We start from the raw sequence: 24432 nt of genomic DNA, 5'->3' as shown, positions 1-24432 counted from the left end.
TAGTCTTTAAACCCAAGGTAGCTTTTCCTTGGAATTGAGTATATTTTTAGGCTAATTTCTTAGTTTACTTGTATATTAGGTTTTCTCATGTGTGGTAAGTAAATACAAGGATAGCTTACATCATAACACGAGTAGGAAGGTAAATCTACTGCTGAAAAGAAAAGTGATATAGGCATTTCAAATGCAAGAAATAATTATCTTATTAGCCAAAATCAGTTTAGACTTTTCAAGTTTGTGTTCCCTTTCATTTGTGTAATGAATATGGATGGCATAGAAAATCACTACATATATGTCATACGTGTAACCTTTCTAGACCTGGGTATTTGCTGTGCAGCAAGAATGTCAGGCACACAGTGGGTATAATTATTGAAAGTTGTCTCTAAGTATTATATTAATTCTTCTGTTATTTAATTGTTGTAGCTAAAGACAAAACCTAAGAACAATTCATTTAACTGCAATTTAACTGGTTATATTACAATTCTTAAGGGGAATAAAACCTTATTTCTCAGCTGCAATGGGTTATTAGGAGCTACTTCTGATTAGTTTTACTGAAGATTACCTGTACTTCACTTTCCAACCAAGAGGTAAAAAATACCATATACCTTGTATCTCACTTGTAATAATTTCTGGTAAAAAAAAATTAAAATGAACTAATGATGTATATACATTAAATTGTGATGTAATGATAATTGGAACACTTACATAACTCTTAAGTCAGGTACTATTCTAAATATTTCTCCTTTAATTCTTATGAAAACTTTAGGAAATATATTATCTTTATCATTGTTATCTTTATTTTAACAATTGAGAAAACAAAGGTGCAGAGAAGTTAATTAACAAGCTGAAGCTTCGATAGCAAATAAGGCAGAACTAGTATTTGAAACCAGCACTATTTGGTTTCAGAACTACTACTACACCATATTGCCTCTCTGTTGAAGTGTCTGACCTTCTTCTTATTGAAAAGAATGCAAACAAATGATGTCTCCACTGCTCCCTCTCACAGATGTCTGAGGCAAACAAGAATATACTTGTCTTTAACTCTCTTCCAGTGACAGCGACTCTGACAACACAGGCTGGGTTAGTGGTCCCTCCTGTCCTGGTCTCCCCTCTCACGTAGCACCACATTTGCGGGTCTGATATCATTTTGTTGTCTTTTCATTCTCCACTTGATTGTAAGTCTCTGAAACAGTGAATACTGAAAGACTGGCACACAACACAGTGCCTGGAATATAGTAGAGGGTTCAGTAGCGGCCTGCTGGATGAATGGTCTGACAGTTTTCTGGTCTGCCTGTTGGTATTCCAGACTGCATCAAAGCAATCCTATCCACCACCCACCACCACCAACGTTACTCTGTTGTCAGCTTTTGCAATTCTCCACATTGTGACATATTTCACATTTCTCTTTGAAACCAAGATAGGAATAGCTAAACCAAGTGGGGAAAATATCTTACCTTCTAAATCTTCTTTCTCAAAGTGTGTTTTGAGAATAGAACGAGTTCCACCCCTATCCACAACCGCCTCTTCATCATTTCTCTGTAAAACGGGGAAAGGGAGACTTAACTGTAGTATTATACATTCTCTTCATTTCATAAAATACACTTTTTTACAGAGATGAAAATATTTGTTCACAAAATGTCTGTTAAAAAAAGTAACAATGTTGCCCTTGCCACTTGGTTCAGTGAATAGAGTGCCAGCCTGGCATGCAGACATCCCGGGTTCGATCTCCAGTCAGGGCACACATGAGAAGCAATTATTTGCTTTGCTTTTCTTCCATCGTCTCTTTCTCCCTTTCTTCCCCTCTCACAGACAGTGGCTCGGTTGATTTGAGCATCAGCCCCAGACGGGAGTTGTGAGATGGATCCCAGTCAGGGCACATGTGGGAGTCTGTCTCTCTATCTCCCCTCCTCTCACTTAAAAATAAATAACAATATGATTAAAATTAATAACAGTATTTTTAAGGTTAGAAGTTCAAAGTATTTTCTCTTCTTTATTTCCAACCTTTAAATTAAATTTATTGGGGTGACATTGGTTAATAAAATTATATAGGTTTTAAGTGTACAATTTTATAATGTACCATCTGTATTTTGCATTGTGCATTTATCACCCAAAGTCAAAACTCCTTGTGTCACCGTATATTTGAGCCCCTTTATTCTTTATTGGTCTCTCTAACCCTCTTTCCCTCTTCTAACCATCATACTGTTGTCTATGTCTGTAACATACTGCCACTGAGAGCATGAATGAATCTTGATAATATCATGTTAAGTGAAATAAATCAGACAAAAAAAGTCAAAGACCATACAATTTCAGTCATATGTGGAATATAAAAATGAAACCAACAAGTAAGCCAATAGATAAAACAAAATAAACTTTTAATATGATCTAATATTTTAGGGGTTTAATTCAGTCACTTACACCTATTTGTATATGACTATTCTATTTTATAACCAAGGGTTAATTTAAGGAAAATAAAAAAATTAGTTTGCCCACATATTCAGAGAAGATATATCATTTAATTTTTTCATGAACTCAAAGGCAGCCAAACATTCCACTTGGCATCATTTGTTCATGAGATGAAAAACAGAAAACAAACAGTTATCTTGTCGATAAATGAAAAATATAAAAATCATTCATTTTAACACTACTCATGCTATGATAGGGTGACATATTTCCACTGCCATTAAAAATGGGGTTAGGGGGTCTAATCCTTTAAAAGCAATGAGCAGCAATTATTAGGTAAACTGCAATTCTAATTATTTTGCTTCAGTATAATGCATTTTATTCAAACTGAACTGTAAAGTACAGTCATGTGCATTAAACTTTCATTCAATTTTCTTTCTTCCTTCCTTCCTACCTTTTTTCCTTCCTTCCTTCCTTCCTTCCTTCCTTCCTTCCTTCCTTCCTTCCTTCCTTCTTTCTTTCTTTCCTTCTTTATTTTTTTCTCTCTTCCTCCCTCCTTCTCTTGTTTACCTATTTGGAATGGCTGCAAAAAGCTTCTATCTTCTGCATATTATACACACTCAAAGCAGTATGCTCATTGACTTGGTAATCAATAAAATAATGGAGGAAAGTTGAGTATAATTCATTTTGCCCATGCAGAAATAAACAAAATACAAGACACTGAGTGAAGTAAAATGCAGATTATTTCCAACTTTTATATAAACATGAAAACCTATTTTAAAATTGCCTTAAAAGTGAAGACAAGGCACAAAGGGAGAGATGAAAACTAGACTAAAGATGAGTGAATCTTCTAAAATCTACTTCTAGCTTGTCATATTATATGACTATTAGAAAAGTAAGATTTCTGTTTTTTTCTTGAAATCTTTTTAATTCTTGAACATAATGTTAAAAAGATTTGGCCCCTATGTTTTACAAATCAGTATTTTCAACTGGAGAATTATAGACAATATATTTCAATCTAGAAAGGTCAGTTTTCATATGCCTTATATGCAGCAAAGTATACAGCACAAAAGCATGTTTTAAACCCCATAGACCCTTGTCTTTCTGAAAACATGAGCTGAGACAAGTCAAAGCAAAGTGTTTGAAATCAGAGTTAAAGAAACAAAATCAAAGATGGCAATGGAGTAGGCAGATGTACTAACTTCCACCTCCAAGAAGCAAAAAGGATTACAACTTAATTTTAAGAACCATCATATGGAAAAACCAACTTTGGACTAAACTAAGAGGACTCTTTAACCAAGGAACACCAAAGAAGCCACACTGAGACTGGTAGGAAAAGCGGAAACATGGAGGGCTGCCCAGCTCCCAGGAGTGAACAGCAGTCTGGATAGACTTGTGTGGCAGGAAGTGAGTTTAGCGAAGAGGGGAGGGTCCTGAGCCTCAGGAACAAAGCCCCAGCCTGCAGCCCCAGACCCTAGAAGAGGCATATAAACAATATTTAGCTGGAAATAAGACAGGATACTGTTTGTGAGAAAGAGACTGATTTCTCAGACCCAGGATTCTTCTTAAAGGGACTGCACAGAAAACCTCTCTCACAACCACCCACCAGGGGATCTGGGGGATGGGGGGAGAGAGGAGAGGACCAGAGCAGTAGGAAGAGAGTGTAATCTAGGAGGCACAGGGAGAAACAATTTGAGGGACAGCAACCCTAACCCCTGGGCTGAGTCATTCCCCAAATCTGAAGCGAATATTTCCCCTGCAAACAGAAATATCAGCAAAGGAAAGCAGGACACCAGCCAAACAAACTGTCCCACGGCACTCAGAGCAGAGTCGCTTAAAAGGAGGAAGCTTTCAGGACTACAGTATGGAGTGTTAGGGTCTGACCTGCAGTGCCCCCAACAACATGGCTGAGGGCTCGTCGAAGGGTGGGCAGTGGCGGGACACAGAAATGCGATTCAGTTGGCAAGGGCAGAAGCTGACTGGCCATGACTGAGGCCTGGGTGTGACCTAAGTCTTGCCCAGTGGGGGTGGAGGGGAAGCGCAAAAGTAGTCAGACCCAGCTAAGAGCCCACCTACAACCCCACCTGTGGGGGGAAGGGGAAAAGACCCGCTGTTGAGCAAGGGTGCACAGGCACGCAGCCTCGCCGGGCCTACAGAACCAAGGTTTGCGGCCCAACCCATGAGCCGGCTCCTCCTGTAGGGTTGGGAAGAAAGCCCAGAACAGGCAGAGTCCTGCAACAGAGCATGGGCAAACAGCCTCACCCACCCACAAGCTGAAGTTTGCAGTTGACCAGAGCAGGCTCCTCCCACGGGGGTGGGACAAAAGGCCAGAACAGGTGGAGACCCACAACTGAGCATGAGTATGCAATCCTGCCCAGCCCACAAACCGAGGCTTGCAGCTGACCCACGAGCAAACTCTTCCCATGGGGGTGGGGTGAAAACCTGGAAACAGGAGGAGTTCTGCAGCTGAGCAAAGGTGCTCATCCCTGCCTGTGGTGCCGCAGCTTGTGGCTCAGGCTCATCGCATAACCTCAACTGTGAGGGTGGGGCAAAGGCCAAGGCCTTCGAGGCTTGTAGACCTGAGCATGTGATCACAGTTCCTCCCATGGAGGAGAGGTGGAAACTGCAGTGACAGCCCCAGTGGGCCGGCAATGGCAACACCATACCCAAATGCCCTAGGCAGCAGCAGCCAAGGGGGTGGCGGGCCTGCAGACAGACCACATCTAAGGATCACAGAGGCCACACCCATTGGACTCCAGTGGTCACACCCTTCTTATACACAGACAAAATGGGAAGGCAGAGAAATGCAACACAAAGAAATCAAGAGAAATCCCCAGAAAAGGACACAAATGAGTCAGATATAACCAAATTACCCGATGCAGAGTTTAAAATAACGATTGTTAGTATGCTCAAAGATCTTAGAACAACAATAGATGGTCATTACAAACACCTAAATAAAGTCATAGCAAATATAAAAAAGGACATTGAAATAATAAAAAAGAATCAGTCACAAATGACAAATACAATATTGGAAATGAAGACCACAATGGAAGGAATTAAAAGCGGGATGAATGAAGCTGAGGATTGGATCAGCGAGTTAGAGGACAAGATAAATGAAAGCATGGATGCAGAGCAGCAAAAACAAAAGAGACTCAAAATGTCTGAGGAAACTCTAAGAGAGCTCTGTGACAACATGAAGAGAAATAACATCTGCAATATAGGGATTCCTGAAGAAGAAGAGAAAGAACAAGGAATAGAGACTTTGTTCAACCATATCATAGCTGAACACTTCCCTAAATTAATGCAGGAAAATGTCTCACAAGCTCAAGAAGCACAGAGAACTCCATTAAAAAGAAACCCAAAGAAATCTACGCCAAGACACATCATAATTAAAATACCAAAGCTAAGTGATAAAGAGAAAATATTAAAAGCTGCTAGAGAAAAAATGGTAATCACCTACAAAGGAGCCCCCATAAGGATGACATCTGACTTCTCAACAAAAACACTTGAGGCCAGAAGAGAATGGCAAGAAATATTCAAATACAGAACAAGAGCCTACAACCAAGACTACTTTATCCAGCAAGGCTATCATTTAAAATTGAAAGAGAAATAAAAAGCTTCCCAGACAAAAAAAAACTCAAGGAATTCACTACAACCAAACCAATGCTGCAAGAAATGCTAAGGGCCCTGATATAAACACATCAAAGTGGAAAAGGAATATAGCAAAAGAAGAATACAGCTTTAAAGAATAAAATGGCAATAAACAACTACATACAATAATAACCTTAAATGTAAATGGATTAAATGATCCAATCAAAAGACATAGGGTAGTTGCGTGGATAAGAAAACAGGACCCATACATATGCTGTCTACAAGAGACACACCTTAAAACAAAAGATGCACATAGACTGAAGGTAAAAGGATGAAAAAAAATATTTCATGCAAATGGAAATGAAAAAAAAGCTGGGGTATCAGTCCATTTATATCAGACAAAATGGACTTTAAAACAAGGACTATAGTAAGAGATAAAGAAAGTCACTACATAATGATAAAGGGAGCAATCCAACAGGAAGATATAACCATTATCAATATCTACGCACCTAATATAGGAGCACCTAAATATATAAAGCAGACTTTGATGGCTATAAAGGGCAAGATTAACAGCAATACTATAATAGTAGGGGATTTCAATACCCCACTAACATCACTAGATAGATCCTCAAGAAAGAAAATTAACAAAGAAACAGCAGACTTAAAGGACACACTCGATCAACTGGATTTAATAGATATCTTCAGAACCTTTCACCCTAAAGCAGCAGAATATACACTCTTTTCAAGTGCTCATGGTACATTCTCTAGGATAGAGCACAAAAGCAGTCTCAACAAATTTAAGAACTTTGAAATCACATCAAGTGTTTTCTCTGATCACAATGGCATAAAACTAAAAATCGACCACAACAGAAAAACTGAAAAATACTCAAACACTTGGAAATTAAATAGCATGTTACTAAATAATGAATGGATTAACAATGAGATAAAAGAAGAAATTTAAAAATTCCTAGAAACAAATGATAATGAGCATACATCAACTCAAAATTTATGGAACACAGCAAAAGCAGTCCTGAGAGGGAAGTTCATAGCATTACAGGCATACCTTAAGAAGCTAGAAAAAGCTCAAATAAACAACTTGACCCTGCATCTAAAAGAACTAGAAAAAGAACAGCAAGTAAAGCTCAGAGGTAGTAGGAGGACGAAAATAATAAAGATCAGAGCAGAAATAAATGACATAAAGGCTAAAGAAACAATACAGTGGGTCAACGAAACCAGGAGCTGGTTCATTGAAAAGGTAAACAAGATTGATGAACCTTTAACCAGACTCATCCAGGAAAAAAGAGAGAGGACTCAAATAAATAAAATTGGAAATGAGAGTGGAGAAGTTACAACTGACACAGCAGAACAACAAAGAATTGTAAGAAAATACTATGAAGAACTGTATGCCAAAAAACTAGACAACTTAGATGAAATGCACAAATTCCTTAAAACATATAATCTTCCAAAAATTAATCTGGAAGAATCAGAAAACCTAAACAGACCAATTACAACAAATAAGATTGAAACAGTTATCAAAAAACTCCCAACAAACAAAAGTCCTAGCCCAGATGGCTTCACAGGCGAATTTTACCAAATATTTAAAGAAGAACTAACTCCTATCCTTCTCAGGCTATTTTAAAAAATTCAAGAGGAAGGAAGACTTTCAGTCTCCTTTTATGAGGCAAGCATAATTCTTATTCCAAAACAAGGTAAAGACAACACAAAGCAAGAAAATTATAGGCCAATATCCCTGATGAATTTAGATGCTAGAATCCTCAACAAAACATTAGCAAACCAGATCCAGCAATATATAAAAAAAATCATACATCATGATCAAGTGGGATTTATTCTGGGAGGCAAGGCTGGTACAATATTTGCAAATCAATCAATGTGATTCATCACATAAACAAAAGGGAGGAGAAAAACCACATGATGATTTCAATAGATGCAGAAAAAGCATTTGATATAATCCAGCACCCATTCATGATAATAAAAAAAAAACTCTCAGCAAAGTGGGAATACAGGGAACATACCTCAACATGATAAAGGCTATCTATAACAAACCCACAGCCAACATCATACTCAATGGGCGAAAATTAAAAGCAATCCCTTAAAATCAGGAACAAGGCAAGGTGCACCCTTTCACCATTCTTATTCAACATAGCTCTGGAAGTCCTAGCCACAGCAATCAGACAAGAAGAAGAAATAAAAGGCATCCAAATTGGAAAAGAAGAAGTGAAACTATCATTTTTTTGCAGATGATATGATATTGTATTTATATATAGAAAACCCAAAAGTCTCAGTCAAAAAACTACCAGACCTAATAAATGAATTCAGCAAGGTGGCAGGATATAAAATTAATACTCAGAAGTCAGAGGCATTTTAATACACAATGAACTGTCAGAAAGAGAAATTAAGGAAACAATTCCCTTCACTATTGCAACAAAAAAATAAAGTATCTAGGAGTAAATTTAACCAAGGAGAATAAAGACTTGTACTCGGAAAATTAAAAAACATTGATAAAAGAAATCAAGAAAGATACAAACAAGTGGAAGCATATACCGTGCTCATGGTTAGGTAGAATAAACATCATTAAAATGTCTATATTACTCAAAGCAATTTATAATTTCTATGCCATACCAATTAAAATATCAATGACATACTTCAAAGACATAGAACACATATTCCAAAAATTTATATGGAACCAAAAAAGAACATGAATAGCCTTAGTGATCTTGAAAAGGAAGAATAAAGCAGGAGGTATCACACTTACTGATATCAAGTTATACTACAAGGTCATTGTACTCAAAACAGCTTGGTACTGGCATAAGCACAGGCATGTAGATCAATGGAACAGAGCAGAGAACCCAGAAATAAACCCACACCTTTATGGACAACTGATATTTGACAAAGGAGTTAAGAGTATACAATGGAGTAAAGACAGTCTCTTTAACAAATGGTGTTGGGAAAATTGGACATCTACCTCCAAAAAAATAAACCTAGATCACCAACTTACACCATTCACAAAAATATACTCAAAATGGATAAAGACTTAAATGTAGGCCATGAAACCATAAGCATCTTAGAAGAAAATGTAGGCAGTAAGCTTTCCGACATCTATCGCAGCAATATATTTGCTGATTTATCTCCAAGGGCAAGTGAAATAAAAGACAGGATAAATAAATGGGGCTATATCAAACTAAAAAGCTTTTGCACAGCTAAAGAAAATAAGAACAGAATAAAAAGACAAACTACACAATGGGAGAACATATTTGACAATATGTCTGATAAGGGGTTAAAAACCGAAATTTATAAAGAACTTGTAAAACTCAACACCAGGAAGACAAACAATCCAATCAAAAATGGGCAAAAGAAATGAATAGACACTTCTCCAAAGAGGACATACAGATGGCCAATAGGCATATGAAAAAATGCTCAACATCACTAATCATTAGAGAAATGCAAATTAAAACCACAATGAGATATCACCTCACACCAGTCAGAATGGCACTCATCAACAAAATAACACAGAATAAGTACTGGCGAGGATTTGGAGAAAAGGGAACCCTCCTGAACTGCTGTTGGTCCAGCCTCTGGGAAGAACAGTATGGAGAATGGAGATTCCTCTAAAAATTGAAAATCGAACTGCCTTTTGACCTAGCTATCCCTCTTTTAGGAATATACCCCAAGAACACCATAGCACTGTTTGAAAAGAAGAAATGTACCCCCATGTTTGTGGCAGCATTGTTCACAATAGCAAAGATCTGGAAACAGCCCAAGTGTCCGTCAGAGGACAAGTGGATTAAAAAGCTTTGGTACATACTGTGGAATACTACTCAGCCATAAGAAATGATGACATCAGATTATTTACAACAACATGGATGGACCTTGATAACATTATACTGAGCAAAATAAGTAAATCAGAAAAAACTAAGAACTATATGATTCCATATATAGTTGGGACTTAAAAATGAGACTCAGGGACATGGACAAGAGGATGGTGGTTACGAGGGGGGGGGGAGGTAATGAGGCGAGGGGAGGGGCACAAAGAAAACCAGATAGAAGGTGACGGAAGACAATTTGACTTTGAGTGATGGGTATGCAACATAATCAAATGTCAAAATAACCTGGAGATGTTTTCTATGAACATATGTACCCTTTTTTATCAATGTCATCCTATTAAAATTAATAATAAATTTATTTTTATTGAAAAAAGAAAAAAGAAAGAAAAATGTCAATATAAATCATGAATAAAAGGAGGAAAAAAAAGAAACAAAATCACCCTGGCCCAATTGCCCAGTGGGTAGAGCATTGGCCTGGTATGCAGATGTCCCAGGTTTGATCTCCAGTCAGGGCACACATGAGAAGTGACCATCTGCTTTGCTTCCCCTCCCTCTCCCCCTTCTCTCTCTCTTTGCCTCCTATAGCCAGTGGTTCGATTAGTTGAAGCGTTGGTCCCGGCAACTGAAGATAGTTCAGTTGGTCCAATCATTGGACCAAGACGGAGGGCGGGGGAGAGATTGCTGAGTAGATCCTGGTCAGGGTGCATGTAGGAGTCTGTCTCACTATCTCCTCTCCTCTCACTTATAAAAAGAGAAGAGAAAGGAAAAGAGAAACACAAAATCGCCCTGGCTGGATAGCTCAGTTGGTTAGAGCATCATCCAGAAGCAGAGGTTCCTGGTTTGATCCCCAGTCAGGTCACATACAGGAGAAGATTGATGTTCCTGCTTTCTTCTCCCTCTCTCCTTCCTCTCCTTCTAAAATCAATACAATAAACATTTTTTTTAATAAAGAAACACAACAATGAAAAAGATAAAAATGAAAATGGAGATAGGATTCAGAGCCTGTTGCTCTTCTGTTTGGCAAACTTTTAAATATCTCTTGATTTGAGCAATAATATGATAGCAACAGAAAAAACTAAAGGCAATTTAATAATATTCCTGAACCAGACAAATCTAAGTTTTAGTCTATTTAGAATCTGTTTATGATACATTTACAAATCAAACTTATCCTCTGTGCAAAACAAATTCAAATATATGCCACATTGGAATATATCTCTGCCCAATGATGTTGTTAAGAAGGATGATAAAAGCAAAGTCATGCAACTATGTTCAAAGGTCAGAAAGAAACTGTTCCACTACCTTTTACTGGAAAAATGTAAAGCTTTTATAAAATATAAGATGATGTTTTCCCCTATACAATAAAATATTTTATTTTTATTTCAAGGACTTGAATTATTTTTAACTGATAAAAAATTGTTTTTCTCTGTATTTATATACATCATATATACTGTTTGCATACAAAAGATAATTCTATTGATTAGCTAATATAAAAATAATAAGATAAAATGAAATTTTGCAACAGAGCAGACAGAAATCTAAATAGGAAATAGTTGATTATTTAGTTACTATAATTGATTATTTAGTTACTTCTGCAAGCAGAAGTAACCTAGTTTGAGTATTTTTTTTTTAAATAAAAAGAACTACAAGCTAGAATACAAATGTAACTCAATGTTAGTGACTCATTTTATGGTTTTATATACATTATTCCCTTTAAATAGTCTCTAAAGTTTTCACAGATACATCAAATGTATGGTCTTTTAGGCTGAAAATTCCTAAGACACAAATTAACACTAATATATATACTAAAATTCATCTACTTATAGTTCAAAAGGTCATTTCCGTGTGTTCAGTCTGACTGCTGGCAGAGGGGTGGGTGTTGGGGAGATTGGATGAAAGAAGGTAAAAGGATTAGCCAAACATGTAGAAATAACACATAGACATAGTCAACAGTATGGTGATAGCCAGAGGGAAAGAGGGTGAGGGTTTGGGGAGGTGGGCAAAGGGGGGGGAATGAAGCAGAAAGGGATTTTGTTTAGGGTGATTGGAGCACAATGTGGTGTGCAGATGGTGTTTTATTGAGTTGTACACTTGAAACCTGTATGATTTTGTGAACCAATGTCACTGCAATAAATTCAATTTAAAAAGAGGGGAAGGTCATTTCAAAAATACTCAAGACTTTTTTTTGACAGAGACAGAGAGAGTCAGAGCGAGGGACAGATAGGGACAGACAGACAGAAAGGGAGAGATGAGAAGCACCAATTTTTCATTGCGGCCCCTTAGCTGTTCACTGATTGCTTTCTCATTTGTGCTTTGATGGGGGCGGGGGTCCAGCAGAGCAAGTGACCCCTTGCTCAAGTCAGCAACCTTGACCTCAAGCCAGCAACTTTGGGTTCAAGCCAGGGATCATGGGGTCATATCTATGATCCCACACTCAAGCCAGTGATCCTAGCTCAAGCTGGTAAATTCTCACTCTGAAGCCAGATGAACCACCACTCAAGCCAGCGACCTCGGGGTTTCGAACCTGGGTCTTCCACATCCCAGTCCAATACTCTATCCACTGTACCACTGCCTGGTCAGACTATTCAAGACTTTTTAAAAGGATATTTCCCTTCCACGTTATTACCAAGTAAATATGGAGTGTGATGAAGGGAATGCAGAAGATGTGTTGTAATCCCAATATGCCAGTAAAATAAATTTTATTTCATTCGGTATTGTTAATCTCTTCAGATTTGTTGAAAATCAAATACATTAATATATCCTAATTTCCATATGTATTTACTTATTTAGGAACAAATTTTAGCACTGAGTAGGAAAAGAACACATAAATGTGTTATATTGCTTCTCAATACAATTATTTTTCCTACACTATTGGGTAAATATTTATTAAGGTGATTGATTCCAGTAAATAGAATAATAATCTTTATTCTTATATTATTACCCATAGAGAGAAATATGTATTTCAACACAATCACATATTTACATATATGTAATCAAAACAAAAATTTCACAAACAACTTACTCTTACTTTAAACAATGTATTCTTATATTTTCTAGTAGGATATTCTATTTCATTATAAAATACTAGTGATTGTCTAATTTATTTTTGAACTTAAAAATGCACTGTAGCCTGCAATTTGAAAACCACTGGTATAAACTATGGCTCTGCAACTAACAGTATCTAATTCAAAAAGAAATCATGCCTGACCAGGTGGTGGCGCAGTGGATAGAGCATCAGACTGGGATGCGGAGGACCCAGGTTTGAAACCCCGAGGTCGCCAGCTTGAGCGCGGACTCATCTGGTTTGAGCAAAAGCTCACCAGCTTGGACCCAAGGTTGCTGGCTCGAGCAAGGGGTCACTCAGTCTGCTAAAGGCCCTTAGTCAAGGCACATATAAGAAAGCAATCAATGAACAACTAATGTGTCGCAATGCGCAAAGAAAAACTAATGATTGATGCTTCTCATCTCTCCGTTCTTGTCTGTCTGTCCCTATCTATCTCTCTCTCTGACTCTCTGTCTCTGTAAAAAAAAAAAAGAAAAAAAAAAGAAATCACATCTTAAATCAATGCAAGCCTCTAACCAAAGAAACAAACAATAATGCTTTATTTTTCAAGTCATTATTTTTTAAGTCATTATTTTTCAATTTCTGAAGTTTCTGCCATGTTACATATACGAACTTATTACTGTAATCGCATAAATCATATATCTTTTCTTGAACTATTTTGACTTAGTTTTTCTTTACACCAGGAGAGTAACGATTTGTTCTTCCTATCAATATTTCCACTAAAGTGCCTATCTACCATGCATTCCCCAAAGAGAAGGAAAAAGATAGTGTTATCTATGATCCTTGCTAGTAAAACTCTGCTTATGACTGAATTGATTTTGTATTCAGCTATTTTAAAGGCAAACTCCATGTATTGCCATAACTCAAATGCATTCTATAATTTCGAAACTTTGATTACTTCTAAACATTAAGCTATACTGCTCATAAAAATTAGTGGATATTTTAAAATGAATATGAATCAATAAAAAAAAGCATTTGATTTTTTTATTAAACAGGAACATTAGAAAAGCAAATGGCAAATCAAAGAAAGTTATTCAATTATGCAAATGAGATGCAAAACCAACATTTTATTTCATTGATGAAAACACACTATACAAAAGGCTGAAAGTACTGGAGTATCTATCCGCATGTTTCCCAATCCCCTAATTTTTGCGAGCAGTATATTGTTGTATTGAACTGCAACATACTAATATAAATTGGAAATATATCTCCTCTAAAAAAAAGGTTTTAAAGGGGAGAGTTTTATTGCTATTGTTATTTTAACTGAACAATTATTAAAATAGAGGAAAAAAGAGCTTTCTAACTCAGCTCTCACATTTGAAATGACCTTGAAACAGTAAACTCTCATGAAAAAGCAACTAATAAGACCCTGAACAATTTTTTTTGGCCCTGTACTTTTAAGTGTTAAAATATTTAGATAAACATGTCAAAAATTTTTTCTAAGATTGTTTATAAATATTATTAAGCTTTCTATGAATACATAAAATGCATTTTGTGATTTATCAGAAGTCTTGAGTACAGTCTTCGATGAAATAAACTTTTCTAGTTTTATAAGCCAATATCTAACAGTAATCGCATGAGCAGGAAAATTCACTTTTTCATGTCTTTTTGATAAATCTCATCTCATTTGAGAACAAATTAATAAAGAAGCAGTTCATTTTCAATTCAGAATTTTTCTTCCTAGAAATATTTTTTTAAAAGCAAGCACCTTTTCTGCCTTTTTAAAATAGATTTTAAGAATTAGAATAGTTCCCCATTAGCTATAATAGATTGATTTTTCACTCTTCTTTTTTTTTAAAGACTTTATTTATTCAATTTTCAGAGAAGATAGAGAGAGAGAGAGAGAGGGAGGGAGAAAGAAGGAGGAGGAACAGGAAGCATCAACTCTCATATATGCATTGGACCAGGCAAGCCCAGGGTTTCGAACCGGCGACCTCAGTGTTCCAGATCTATGCTTTATCCCACTGCACCACCACAAGTCAGGCCATTCTTCTCATTAATGTTAAAACACTTCACAGAAAGCTACGATGTTCATTTCACTAACGTTAAAACATGTATTTTCCACAATTATAATATTTCATCACATTATTTACATACCTTGGCTTAATACTATGTGTTGTTACTGTTTCATTATATAAGAGACATACAATTTTAACTTCTCGGTTTTCTAATTCATCTCATTACCTTTTATTTTAAATTATATTAAAAAATTGGTATCAACATATGGATTCAATGTTAATGTTCAATAAATGCATCAAATATTTAATCTATAGAAGTTACCTTTTTTAATTATCAATAAGAGGTAGGATTTAAATTTTTTGGTTTTCTTGACCTCATTATCTTTTATTTTAAATTAAGTAAAAAAGAAAATTAAAAATTAACATTTAGATTCTATGTTAATATTCAACATATGCTTCCATATTTATTCTGGAGGCATTCCTTTTTTTTTCAATGCCATGTAAAGAATTACAAAATATAAAAGGTCAACTCTTTAACCTCTAATTGTATTATGTTGTATTAAATAGGACAATAGATGTGAAAGCATTAGCTCAGAGATTAACATAGCATAAGAGTCAATAGACCCTGGCCAGGAAGCTCAGTTTGTTAGAGTATCATTCCAATACTCCTGAGCTGCAGGTTCAATCCCCAGTCAGAGCACATACGAGACTCGGCCAATGAGTGCCTAAATGAATGGAACAACAAATCGATGTTTCTCTCTCTCTCTCCTCTCCTTTCTTTCTAAAATCAATCAATAAGTAAAATTTTAAAAAAAGAATTTAATAAAATAGTAGCTGCACTGAAATCTAAGCATAAGTCAAACACAACTTTGAATTTCATTTAGTATGTTATATTTTCATAAAATAAAATAAACCCACTTATTTTTACTAGCATATTACTTTAAATTAGGTATTTAAAATTTGGTATCTACTCTAAAATATAGGCTATACCACCTCATGATAATATAAATTAAATCTATCATATATAATATTAGTTAGATCAGATAAAATATATTTATTCTAAATTAGCCCAATAAACCACTCTATCTCCTTCCCGATATATTTTTATTTATTTGTTTGTTTGTTTTAATTTTTCCTTTGATTTGAGAGAAAGAGATAGAGGAATGGGGGAGGGGAGAGAAAGAGAGAGAAGCATCAACTTGCCATTCCACTTAGTTGTTCTGTTTAGTTATATACTCATTGATTGCTGCTCGTATGTGCCCTGACCAGGGCTCAGACCCACGACCTTGGCAGGCTGAGACTATGCTTTCATCACTAAGCCATTTGGCCACAGCTTCTCTTATATTTTTAATAATAGTATTTGAGTTCCTTTCTAAAGTATCTAAATCAGGAGGTGGCAATTAGGTTTCATTTACTTATGCAAGGTAAATGTATTATTTCATCTTTACACATATAAGAAAAAAATAGAACTGAGAATAAGAATTGGAGAGTAAAACCCTCTTTTACAGGATAAGGCTAAGAAGGCATAAACTAAATTATCAGATAAAAACCTCAAGATTTTTCTTATCTCATTTACTAAGAAAACTCTACCCATGCAAACTTTAAAGACCAGCTTGAGAAGTATACAATTAAGTAAGGAAAGTTCACCGGTTGACATGAAATACTCCAAAGTCAAGTTCAGGGTTGAAAGGTTCAGGGGTGAAAGTCTTCCAATGCTAAGCTAATCTTAGTACAGAAGTAATTTCATCACAACATACAGTGTTGTACTTAGTACTGTCACTATGACCTAATGAATATGATCTTTCTTCATGAACCTTATATCTGATGGTTAAAGATAAAAAGTATTTAAAAAATTAAGAACAGTTTTAATTAGCCAGAGTATTTTAAAGGGTTGTGATACCTCGCAATTGAGTTTCTGTCTTGTTTGCCCACCTGATCTTTCAGATTTGTTTTGAATTCTGGACTTGATTCTTACCTTGTTCTTAAAAATCTTTCTAGAGTCTCAGTTCCACCTACTAACCAAATTTTGTGTCCAGAAAATGGTGTTAATTGCTGCTACATTTTCTTACTGCCATCTCATGCTGTCTTTAGTCTCTTCATATTGCTTGTTCATAAATGCCCTGAGTCTCCATCTGTCTTACAGGCCTCTCTTCATTTGTCCTGCTGTGTCCTTTCCTAAGCATCTGCCACATCCACATGAGCTTGTTGGTATCCAAGGACAAGTTTTACAGGTATGGCCTAGTCCTCTGCTGCTTATGCTCCCATTTAGGAGGTCAACAAATGGCAGTGTTGGACAAATGGTGAGAGATATGTGGAGCCACATACCACCTGGATTAAAGTTTTTCTTCAGTTAATTCATAGCTTGTGACTTCAGGCATCTTCTGTATTTTTTCAATGCCTCGAGTGACTTATTAAAACAGTTGAAGTTCTTGAGTTTACTAAGTATGTACTAAGTACCAAATAAATTCTATTTACTTATATTATTATTTGTACTATGGGAGCCACAAAATTCAGTAAGACATGGTTCTTTCCCTCAACAAGCTTATAAATTTTATGTTAAGTACAACACATAATGATATATATATATGTATATATTATTCTTAAAAGGAAATACTCTATGGATGAGTGAAAAAATAGACTGAACAAATAATGTAAGAGTTAGACAACTGGGGAAAATAATCTAAAAAAATACAGAAAATATAAAACAATGACAAGAATATGAAAAATATAGTTTTAAAAAAAGAGGATAGGTTTGAAACCCTGAGCTTGCCTGGTCAAGGCACATATGGGAGTTCAGCTCCTCCCCCCCTTCTCTCTCTCTGTTTCTTCTCTCTCTCTCTCTCTCTCTCTCTCTATCTCTGTCTGTCTCTCCCTCTCCTCTCTAAAATGAAAAAAAAAAAAGAGGATATATGATAAAGTCTAACATATACTTAAGTGGAGTTCTAGTAGATAAGAATAGAGAAAATGAAGGAGAGTATTGATTGAAAATAATAAAGAAAAATTATAGACAACATGAATCCTTGGATTCGGGAATCACATTGAATTACAAATAGGGTAATTAAAAGATAATTCACACCTACATATATCATGTGTAACTACAGAATGACACATTCTTAAAGCAGCAAGGGGAAAAAAAGATCATCTACAAAGGAATGATAAACTAATCAAAATAGAAGCCAGAAGAGAGTAAAATATCTTCAGGATACTAAGGAAAAATAATTGTTAATCTGAAGTGAATACCCAGCTAAGCTAACATAGTTGAAAGACATTTAAGAAAAACAGAAACTGAGACAATGCACTACCATGGCATCCTTTCTAAAGGAATTTCTAAGTATATACTTCAGGAAGAAATAAAATAATTTCATAAGGTATATCTGAGATGCAAGAAGGAATCCTGAGCCAAGAATCTAAAGGACATAAACAAATATAAAGAAAACTAAAATAAGATAAGTTTAAAAATCAACTACATAACCTCTGAAATCCTTTCTATTTGGACAATACTTGAATTTTTTTATATTAAGCTGTTTCTACTTCAGGGTAAGAATCACTTTTGATCTCCACTCAAGTACCTATTTGTGCTTTAGCCTAAGATTATAACATTTATAATCCTCCAACATATCAATACTCTTTCCCTTTCCTGCCACCCAAAATCCTAATATTTTTATTGATATATTACAGACTCATAGGAGTCATTATTATACATTATAGGAAGGGAATAAAGGTATACATATATATTTTTAAATAAAATTAGCAGTTATTTCCTTTTTTATTGTGAATAAGGTCTTGTTCTTTACTTTGTAAGAATCTTCAAAATCAGAATACTGCACAAATATTTAACCTTCTCATCATAAATTAGGACAGTTCTGAGTTGGCCTACATACACAGCAGTCAAGTATACAAATGTTTAAACTGAAATAAGTCCCCAGTGTCTGTATTTTAATGAATTATCGATGAATCAGCCTTCAATATTCAATAATTTGCAAACTGAAAATAGAATGAAGTTTCCTAATTTAAGAAAACCAACAAACCAAGCCAGAATGGAAATAATAAAATGATATTAATAAGGTATTATAAATTAAATAAGAGAGTAAATATTTAAATTTTTAGGTAACTAAAATAGTACTGAGTGAGGAACAAGATAAATAATATATTAGAAGATAAATTTTAATGATAAAAGGAGTGAAAAAATTATTTTAAAAGTAAAAGTCAGTGATTTTTTCTTTTAACCTTGGAGATTATCAGTGATATGTTTTATCATTAATAAAGTTATAGAAATATTAGGTATGCAATATACTAAAAAATTGACATTTATTACACTAATAGCAACTGTAAGCAAAGTGATTTTCCTAATTATACAAATGCCAAAAATATGGGGAGGGAATGGAGAAAGGCTGCTTTATTTATTTTTCTTATTTAGATCTAATAAAGAACAAAAACAAACCAAAAAAAAAGTTATGCTCTTAAATTTTACAGTTATTTCAAAATTCAAGGAATATAGAGAAAGAAAATTTAAAAACACCCTAACAAGGAAAAAATGAAATTAGATTTAAAATTATAAGCAATGAGAGAACATTATACACCTTAATGACATTTTCCTGGGGAATCAAAAGAGAATAGACTAAAAAAAGGTATTTGTAATAAAATAAAAACTGTTCTTTAGCTTCATCAAAGTCATTGATGGTTTGATCAAACAAGGAAACTAACTACAACACAATTTCAATTCATAATAATAGCATTTACTAAATGACTAGAAATGTATGTCTTCATGATTCATCAACTGTTACTGGATTTAGGATCTCATAATAGTTATCTAATCATAAGTCCCAAATGTCACTATGCAGAAGAGAAATAAAACTAGTGTCAGTTCTTTCCCATGTGGCAACCTTCACAATTCTTTGCCACTTGTTGCAAATATGGTTTAAAATCAGGCTGAGTAATATAATAGATTATCTATGAAAAACAAAAGTATGCCTTGAAATCAATTTCTAATTCAATTTTGCTGGCATTAGCTCTTCTTATCTCTTTCAATGAGAAGTTCCACTTTTATGCTTCCTAGGCACACAACATAAAATTTACCATCCAAATTGTTTTTTAAGTGTACAGTGCAGAAGCGTTAACTATATGCACATTTTTGTGTCACATATATTTAAATTTTCATCTTGCAAGACTGAAACCCAGCACCCATTGAACAACATCCCACTACCCTTTCATCCAGCTCCTGGAAACCACCATTCAACCTTCTATTTCCTTTTTTTTTTTTTTTTAATTTTTATTTATTTATTTATTTTTTATTCATTTTAGAGAGGAGAGGGAGAGAGAGAAAGAGAGAGAGAGAGAGAAGAGACAGAGAGAGAGAAGGGGGGGAGGAGCTGGAAGCATCAACTCCCATATGTGCCTTGACCAGGCAAGCCCAGGGTTTCGAACCGGCGACCTCAGCATTTCCAGGTCGACGTTTTATCCACTGTGCCACCACAGGTCAGGCTCAACCTTCTATTTCTATAAATTTGACTACTCTAGGTATGTCATATAAATGAAATCATGCACTATTTATCTTTCTGTGATTAGTTTATTTCACTTAGCAATTGTCCTCAAGTTTCATCTATTTTGCAGAATGTGACAGGATTTCTCTCTTGTTTAAAGCTGCATAATATCCCGTTACATATATATGCCACATTTTGTTTGCCCGTTCATCTGTCAATAAACATGTATTGATAGTTTGAACCAGCTCTTGGCTATTGTTAATAATGCTGCAATGAACATAGGTATGCAAACAACTCTTTGAGAGCTGTTTTCAATTATTTTGAATGTATACCCATAGGTAGGTAAGATCATTGAATCATATGGTAATTTTAGTTTTAATTTCTTGAGAAACCTGCAACGTACTTTAGTTTTAAAAATTCTTCTAAAACCTATTGTCATCATTTATTTTTGCATGTATTCATATTATAGTGCATCTTATAAATCTAATGATTTAATAACCTCCTACAATTATGTTTTTTAATTGGCATATAGTCCTATGAGTTTTATCACATACACATATTCTGTAACCACTACTACATCAAGATATAAGATAGGCCCTGGCTGGATGGCTCAGTGGTAGAGCATCAATCGTGCTTGTGGAAGTCCTGGGTTCAATTCCCGGTCAGGGCACACAGGAGAAGCACCCTTATGCTTCTCCACACTTCCCCCTCTCCATTCTCTCTATCTCTCTCTTCCCCTCCCTCAGTCAAGGATCCACTGGAACAAAGTTGGCCTGGGCACTGAGGATGGCTCCATGACCTCTGCTTCTGGCGCTAGAATGATTCTGGCCGCAAAGGAGCAGCGCCCCAGATGGGCAGAACATCATCTCCTGGTGGTCATGCTGGGTGGATCCCGGTCAGGCGCTTGTGGGAGTCTGTCTGACTGCCTCCCTGCTTCTAACTTCAAAAAAATACAAAAAAAAAAGAAAAAGATGTAAGATAGAAGATAGTTCCATCTCCTCAAGAAACTGTTTTGTGCTATCCCCTTTTAACCACATTCTTTTGTATATTGATATCTCTGTGTTGACCTTGTATCCAGAACCTTGCTAAAGTAATTGATTGTATGTGTTTTGTTTATTTGTTAAGAGTCTTCGGGATTTTCTACGTAAATAATCATGTTGTCTGTGAATAAAGACAGTTTTATTTCTTCCTTTTTAATCTGTTTGGCTTTGTTTCCTTTTCTTTTTATTTATTTATTTTAATAGGGACAGAGAGAGAGAGTCAGAGAGAGGGATAGATAGGGACAGACAGACAGGAATGGAGAGAGATGAGAAGCATCAATCATCAGTTTTTCATTGGGACACCTTAGTTGCTCATTAATTGCTTTCTCATATGTGCCTTGACCAGGGGCCTTCAGCCAACCAAGTAACTCCTTGCTGGAGCCAGCGACCTTGGGCCCAAGCTGGTGAGCTTTTTGCTCAAGCCAGATGAGCCCGCGCTCAAGCTGGCGACCTCGGGGTCCTAAACCTGGGTCCTCTGCATCCCAGTCTGATGCTTTATCCACTGCGCCACCACCTGGTCAGGCTGTTTCCTTTTCTTGCCTTTTGCATTTGCTAGGTCTTCTAGTAAAATGTTGAATAAAGGTAGTGGGAATTCACATTTTTGACTTGATCCTTATCTTATGGGTAGAGAATTCAGCCTCTGACCAGTATCATGTTTAACTGTAGTTTTTGGGAGATGCCCTTTAAAATGGGAGAAGTTTCCTTCTCTTTCTAGTTTTTCATCTTCTTAACAATAGTTACTCTAACAAGTGTAAGGTGATACCTCACTGTGGTTTTGATTTGCATTGTCTGGATGGATCATCAGTGATGCTGAGCATCTTTTCATGTACCTGCCTGCCATCTGTTTAGCTTCTTTAGAAAAATGTCTATTCAGATCCTCTGTTTGTTCATTTTATAATCTGATTGTTTTTTTCTATTAAGTTGTATGAGTTCTTTATATATTTTGGACATTAGCCCCTAATTAGATGTATAATTTGCAAATATTTTCTCCCATTCAGAAGGTTGTCTTTTCATTTTGTTAATAGTTTCCTTTGTTGTGCAGAAGCTTTTCAATTTGAACTAGTCCCACTTATTTATTTTTCCATTTGTTATTTTTGCTTTTGGTGTCAAAAAAAAATTAGCCTCTATCTTTTACGTTAGAAGTTTTCCTTAACCAAGTGTCATGAACTTTGCTTGTGGGCTCATATTTAAGAGATACAACTAAAAAGCTAATTGAAAGCCTTTTTTAGCCCTGGCTGGTGACTCAGTGGATAGAGCATCAGCCTGATGTGCAGATGGTCCCAGATTGATTCCTGGTCAGAGCACACGTGAGAAGTGGCCATCTGCTTCTCTGCTCCTCCCTCTCTCCTTTCTCTCTTCCCTTCTGCCAGCCAGTGGCCTGGTAAGTCCGAGCATCTGCCCAGGCACTAAGGATAGTTCGGTTGGTCCAAGCTAAAAATAGCTCAGTACTCAGTATCAACTTCAGAGGGAGGTTGCCAGGAGGATCCCAACCCTCACCTAAATAAATAAATAAATAGAAAGTTCTGACTATGGCTAGGAGTTGTCAACTTAGAGCATACTAAGAAGTGATTTGGTTTGGCTGTTTCACTGGGGAGCCTTGATGTCAATATCTCTAGGACCTTCTTCTTGAGCCTGTTAGATTCTAACTGGATGCACCAATATCCTGTCTGGTGGAGGAAAGCATGACTTCCAGCTTTCTAAAAGCAAAATGGAGAAAAAAATTAAAATCACAGCATTCGTATTGAATCCAGCTATTTTTAATATGTTGCTTTTTTACCTTAACCGTACCTGGATTATTTAGTCCATAAAGATTCTGTTGAACTGTCTCCGTAAAATAAAACCCTAGTTCACTGCTGGAGTAGTATTCAGGATATTTGCCAGATTGGCTAAAGTGAAAGAAGAAGAGGATGTAGAAATGTGATTAAATTTTAATGCAATACTATTTACTTTCGCAGATAGATTCTCCCTTTCAGAAGTACATAGTGTTTTTTAGGATGCTTCAGTATAAACTGGGTTGGTTCTTAGTTTTTGCCACTGGCAATTTACAGTTCTATTTTTTCAGTTATCAAGTCACTCAAAATTTTTTACTGTTTTTTTTTTCTCTCATATTCTTCCCACGTTTATTTAGTTTTAGTAGAGAGAAAAGGTTAAAAGAATACCTTTCGTCTTTTTAATAGGATTTTGGAGAAAAGGAAAATAACTGTATATATTCTATCTGATAATTCCAACTCCTTATGTTACTTCATCTTTAACTCTATTATATTTTCAGAACATATCAACCAGGGTAATATATTCTTATTACTATTATCGTACTACTAATATTGATTCTGCTCCTATTATAGTTAACTGTAATTGATAACACATATTTCTCATTTCAACCCCTGAATGAGATTCAGAAACCTTTTCTTTTTGACTGACCTAAAGCATACTTAACCATTAATAAATTTATATAACACAATCTATTTATTGAGTCAAAAGTCACTATTCATTTAACATGCACCAGAATCTGTACTACACAATGGGGATACTGTTTTAAAAGATATATTTGTCTTCTAGGATTTTACATTTAAAGGAAATGACATACAAGTATGTGTTTTTTCAACTATTTTATAAGAAGTAGGCTTAGTGACCTAAAGAATATATAAATGACCACCTAAACCCACTAACTGATGCTTAAACTGTGTCTTAAGGGACAAATAAGAATATCAAGGTGAATAGGAAGAAAAGTAATACAGGAAACTGGCACAAAAACATAGTGGTATCAGCAACTTCAAAGGAGGTGAATTCCCACTTTTTTAAATATGACTGGGTTTTTTACACATCTCAAATGATTACAACATTTTGATGAGGAAAACATTAATACTATTATTTTATATAATTTTTGTATGAGGATATGAACATAGATTCAGTATTTATAGTAAGTCAATATAGAGCTAGAACTAGAATTAAAATTTTGATTTTCTTTCTTTTATCAGGATAACATTGGTTAATAAGGTTATATAGGTTCCAAATTTTGGTTTTCTGATTGCCATCAGAATGGTCGATCATTAGATAATTCCAACT

General features: G+C 35.4%; 1 protein-coding gene across 6 annotated transcripts in view; it reads right to left on the bottom strand.

Moving 5' to 3' along the window:
• The window catches only part of SLC4A10 (solute carrier family 4 member 10), a 317469-nt gene that overhangs the window by 194470 nt on the left and 98567 nt on the right, over positions 1 to 24432 (bottom strand). For all 6 annotated transcript variants that reach the window (XM_066344965.1, XM_066344966.1, XM_066344963.1 and 3 more), the window contains exon 2: positions 1452 to 1533. In XM_066344965.1, the coding sequence (XP_066201062.1) occupies positions 1452 to 1533 (82 nt within the window). The remainder of the gene's footprint in view (positions 1 to 1451; positions 1534 to 24432) is intronic.

The sequence above is a fragment of the Saccopteryx leptura genome, chromosome 7 (assembly GCF_036850995.1).
Source record: "Saccopteryx leptura isolate mSacLep1 chromosome 7, mSacLep1_pri_phased_curated, whole genome shotgun sequence".
NCBI classification, from domain to species: Eukaryota; Metazoa; Chordata; class Mammalia; order Chiroptera; family Emballonuridae; genus Saccopteryx; species Saccopteryx leptura.
Note: the sequence above shows the minus strand (reverse complement) of the source record. Positions and strands in the feature narration are given on the sequence as shown.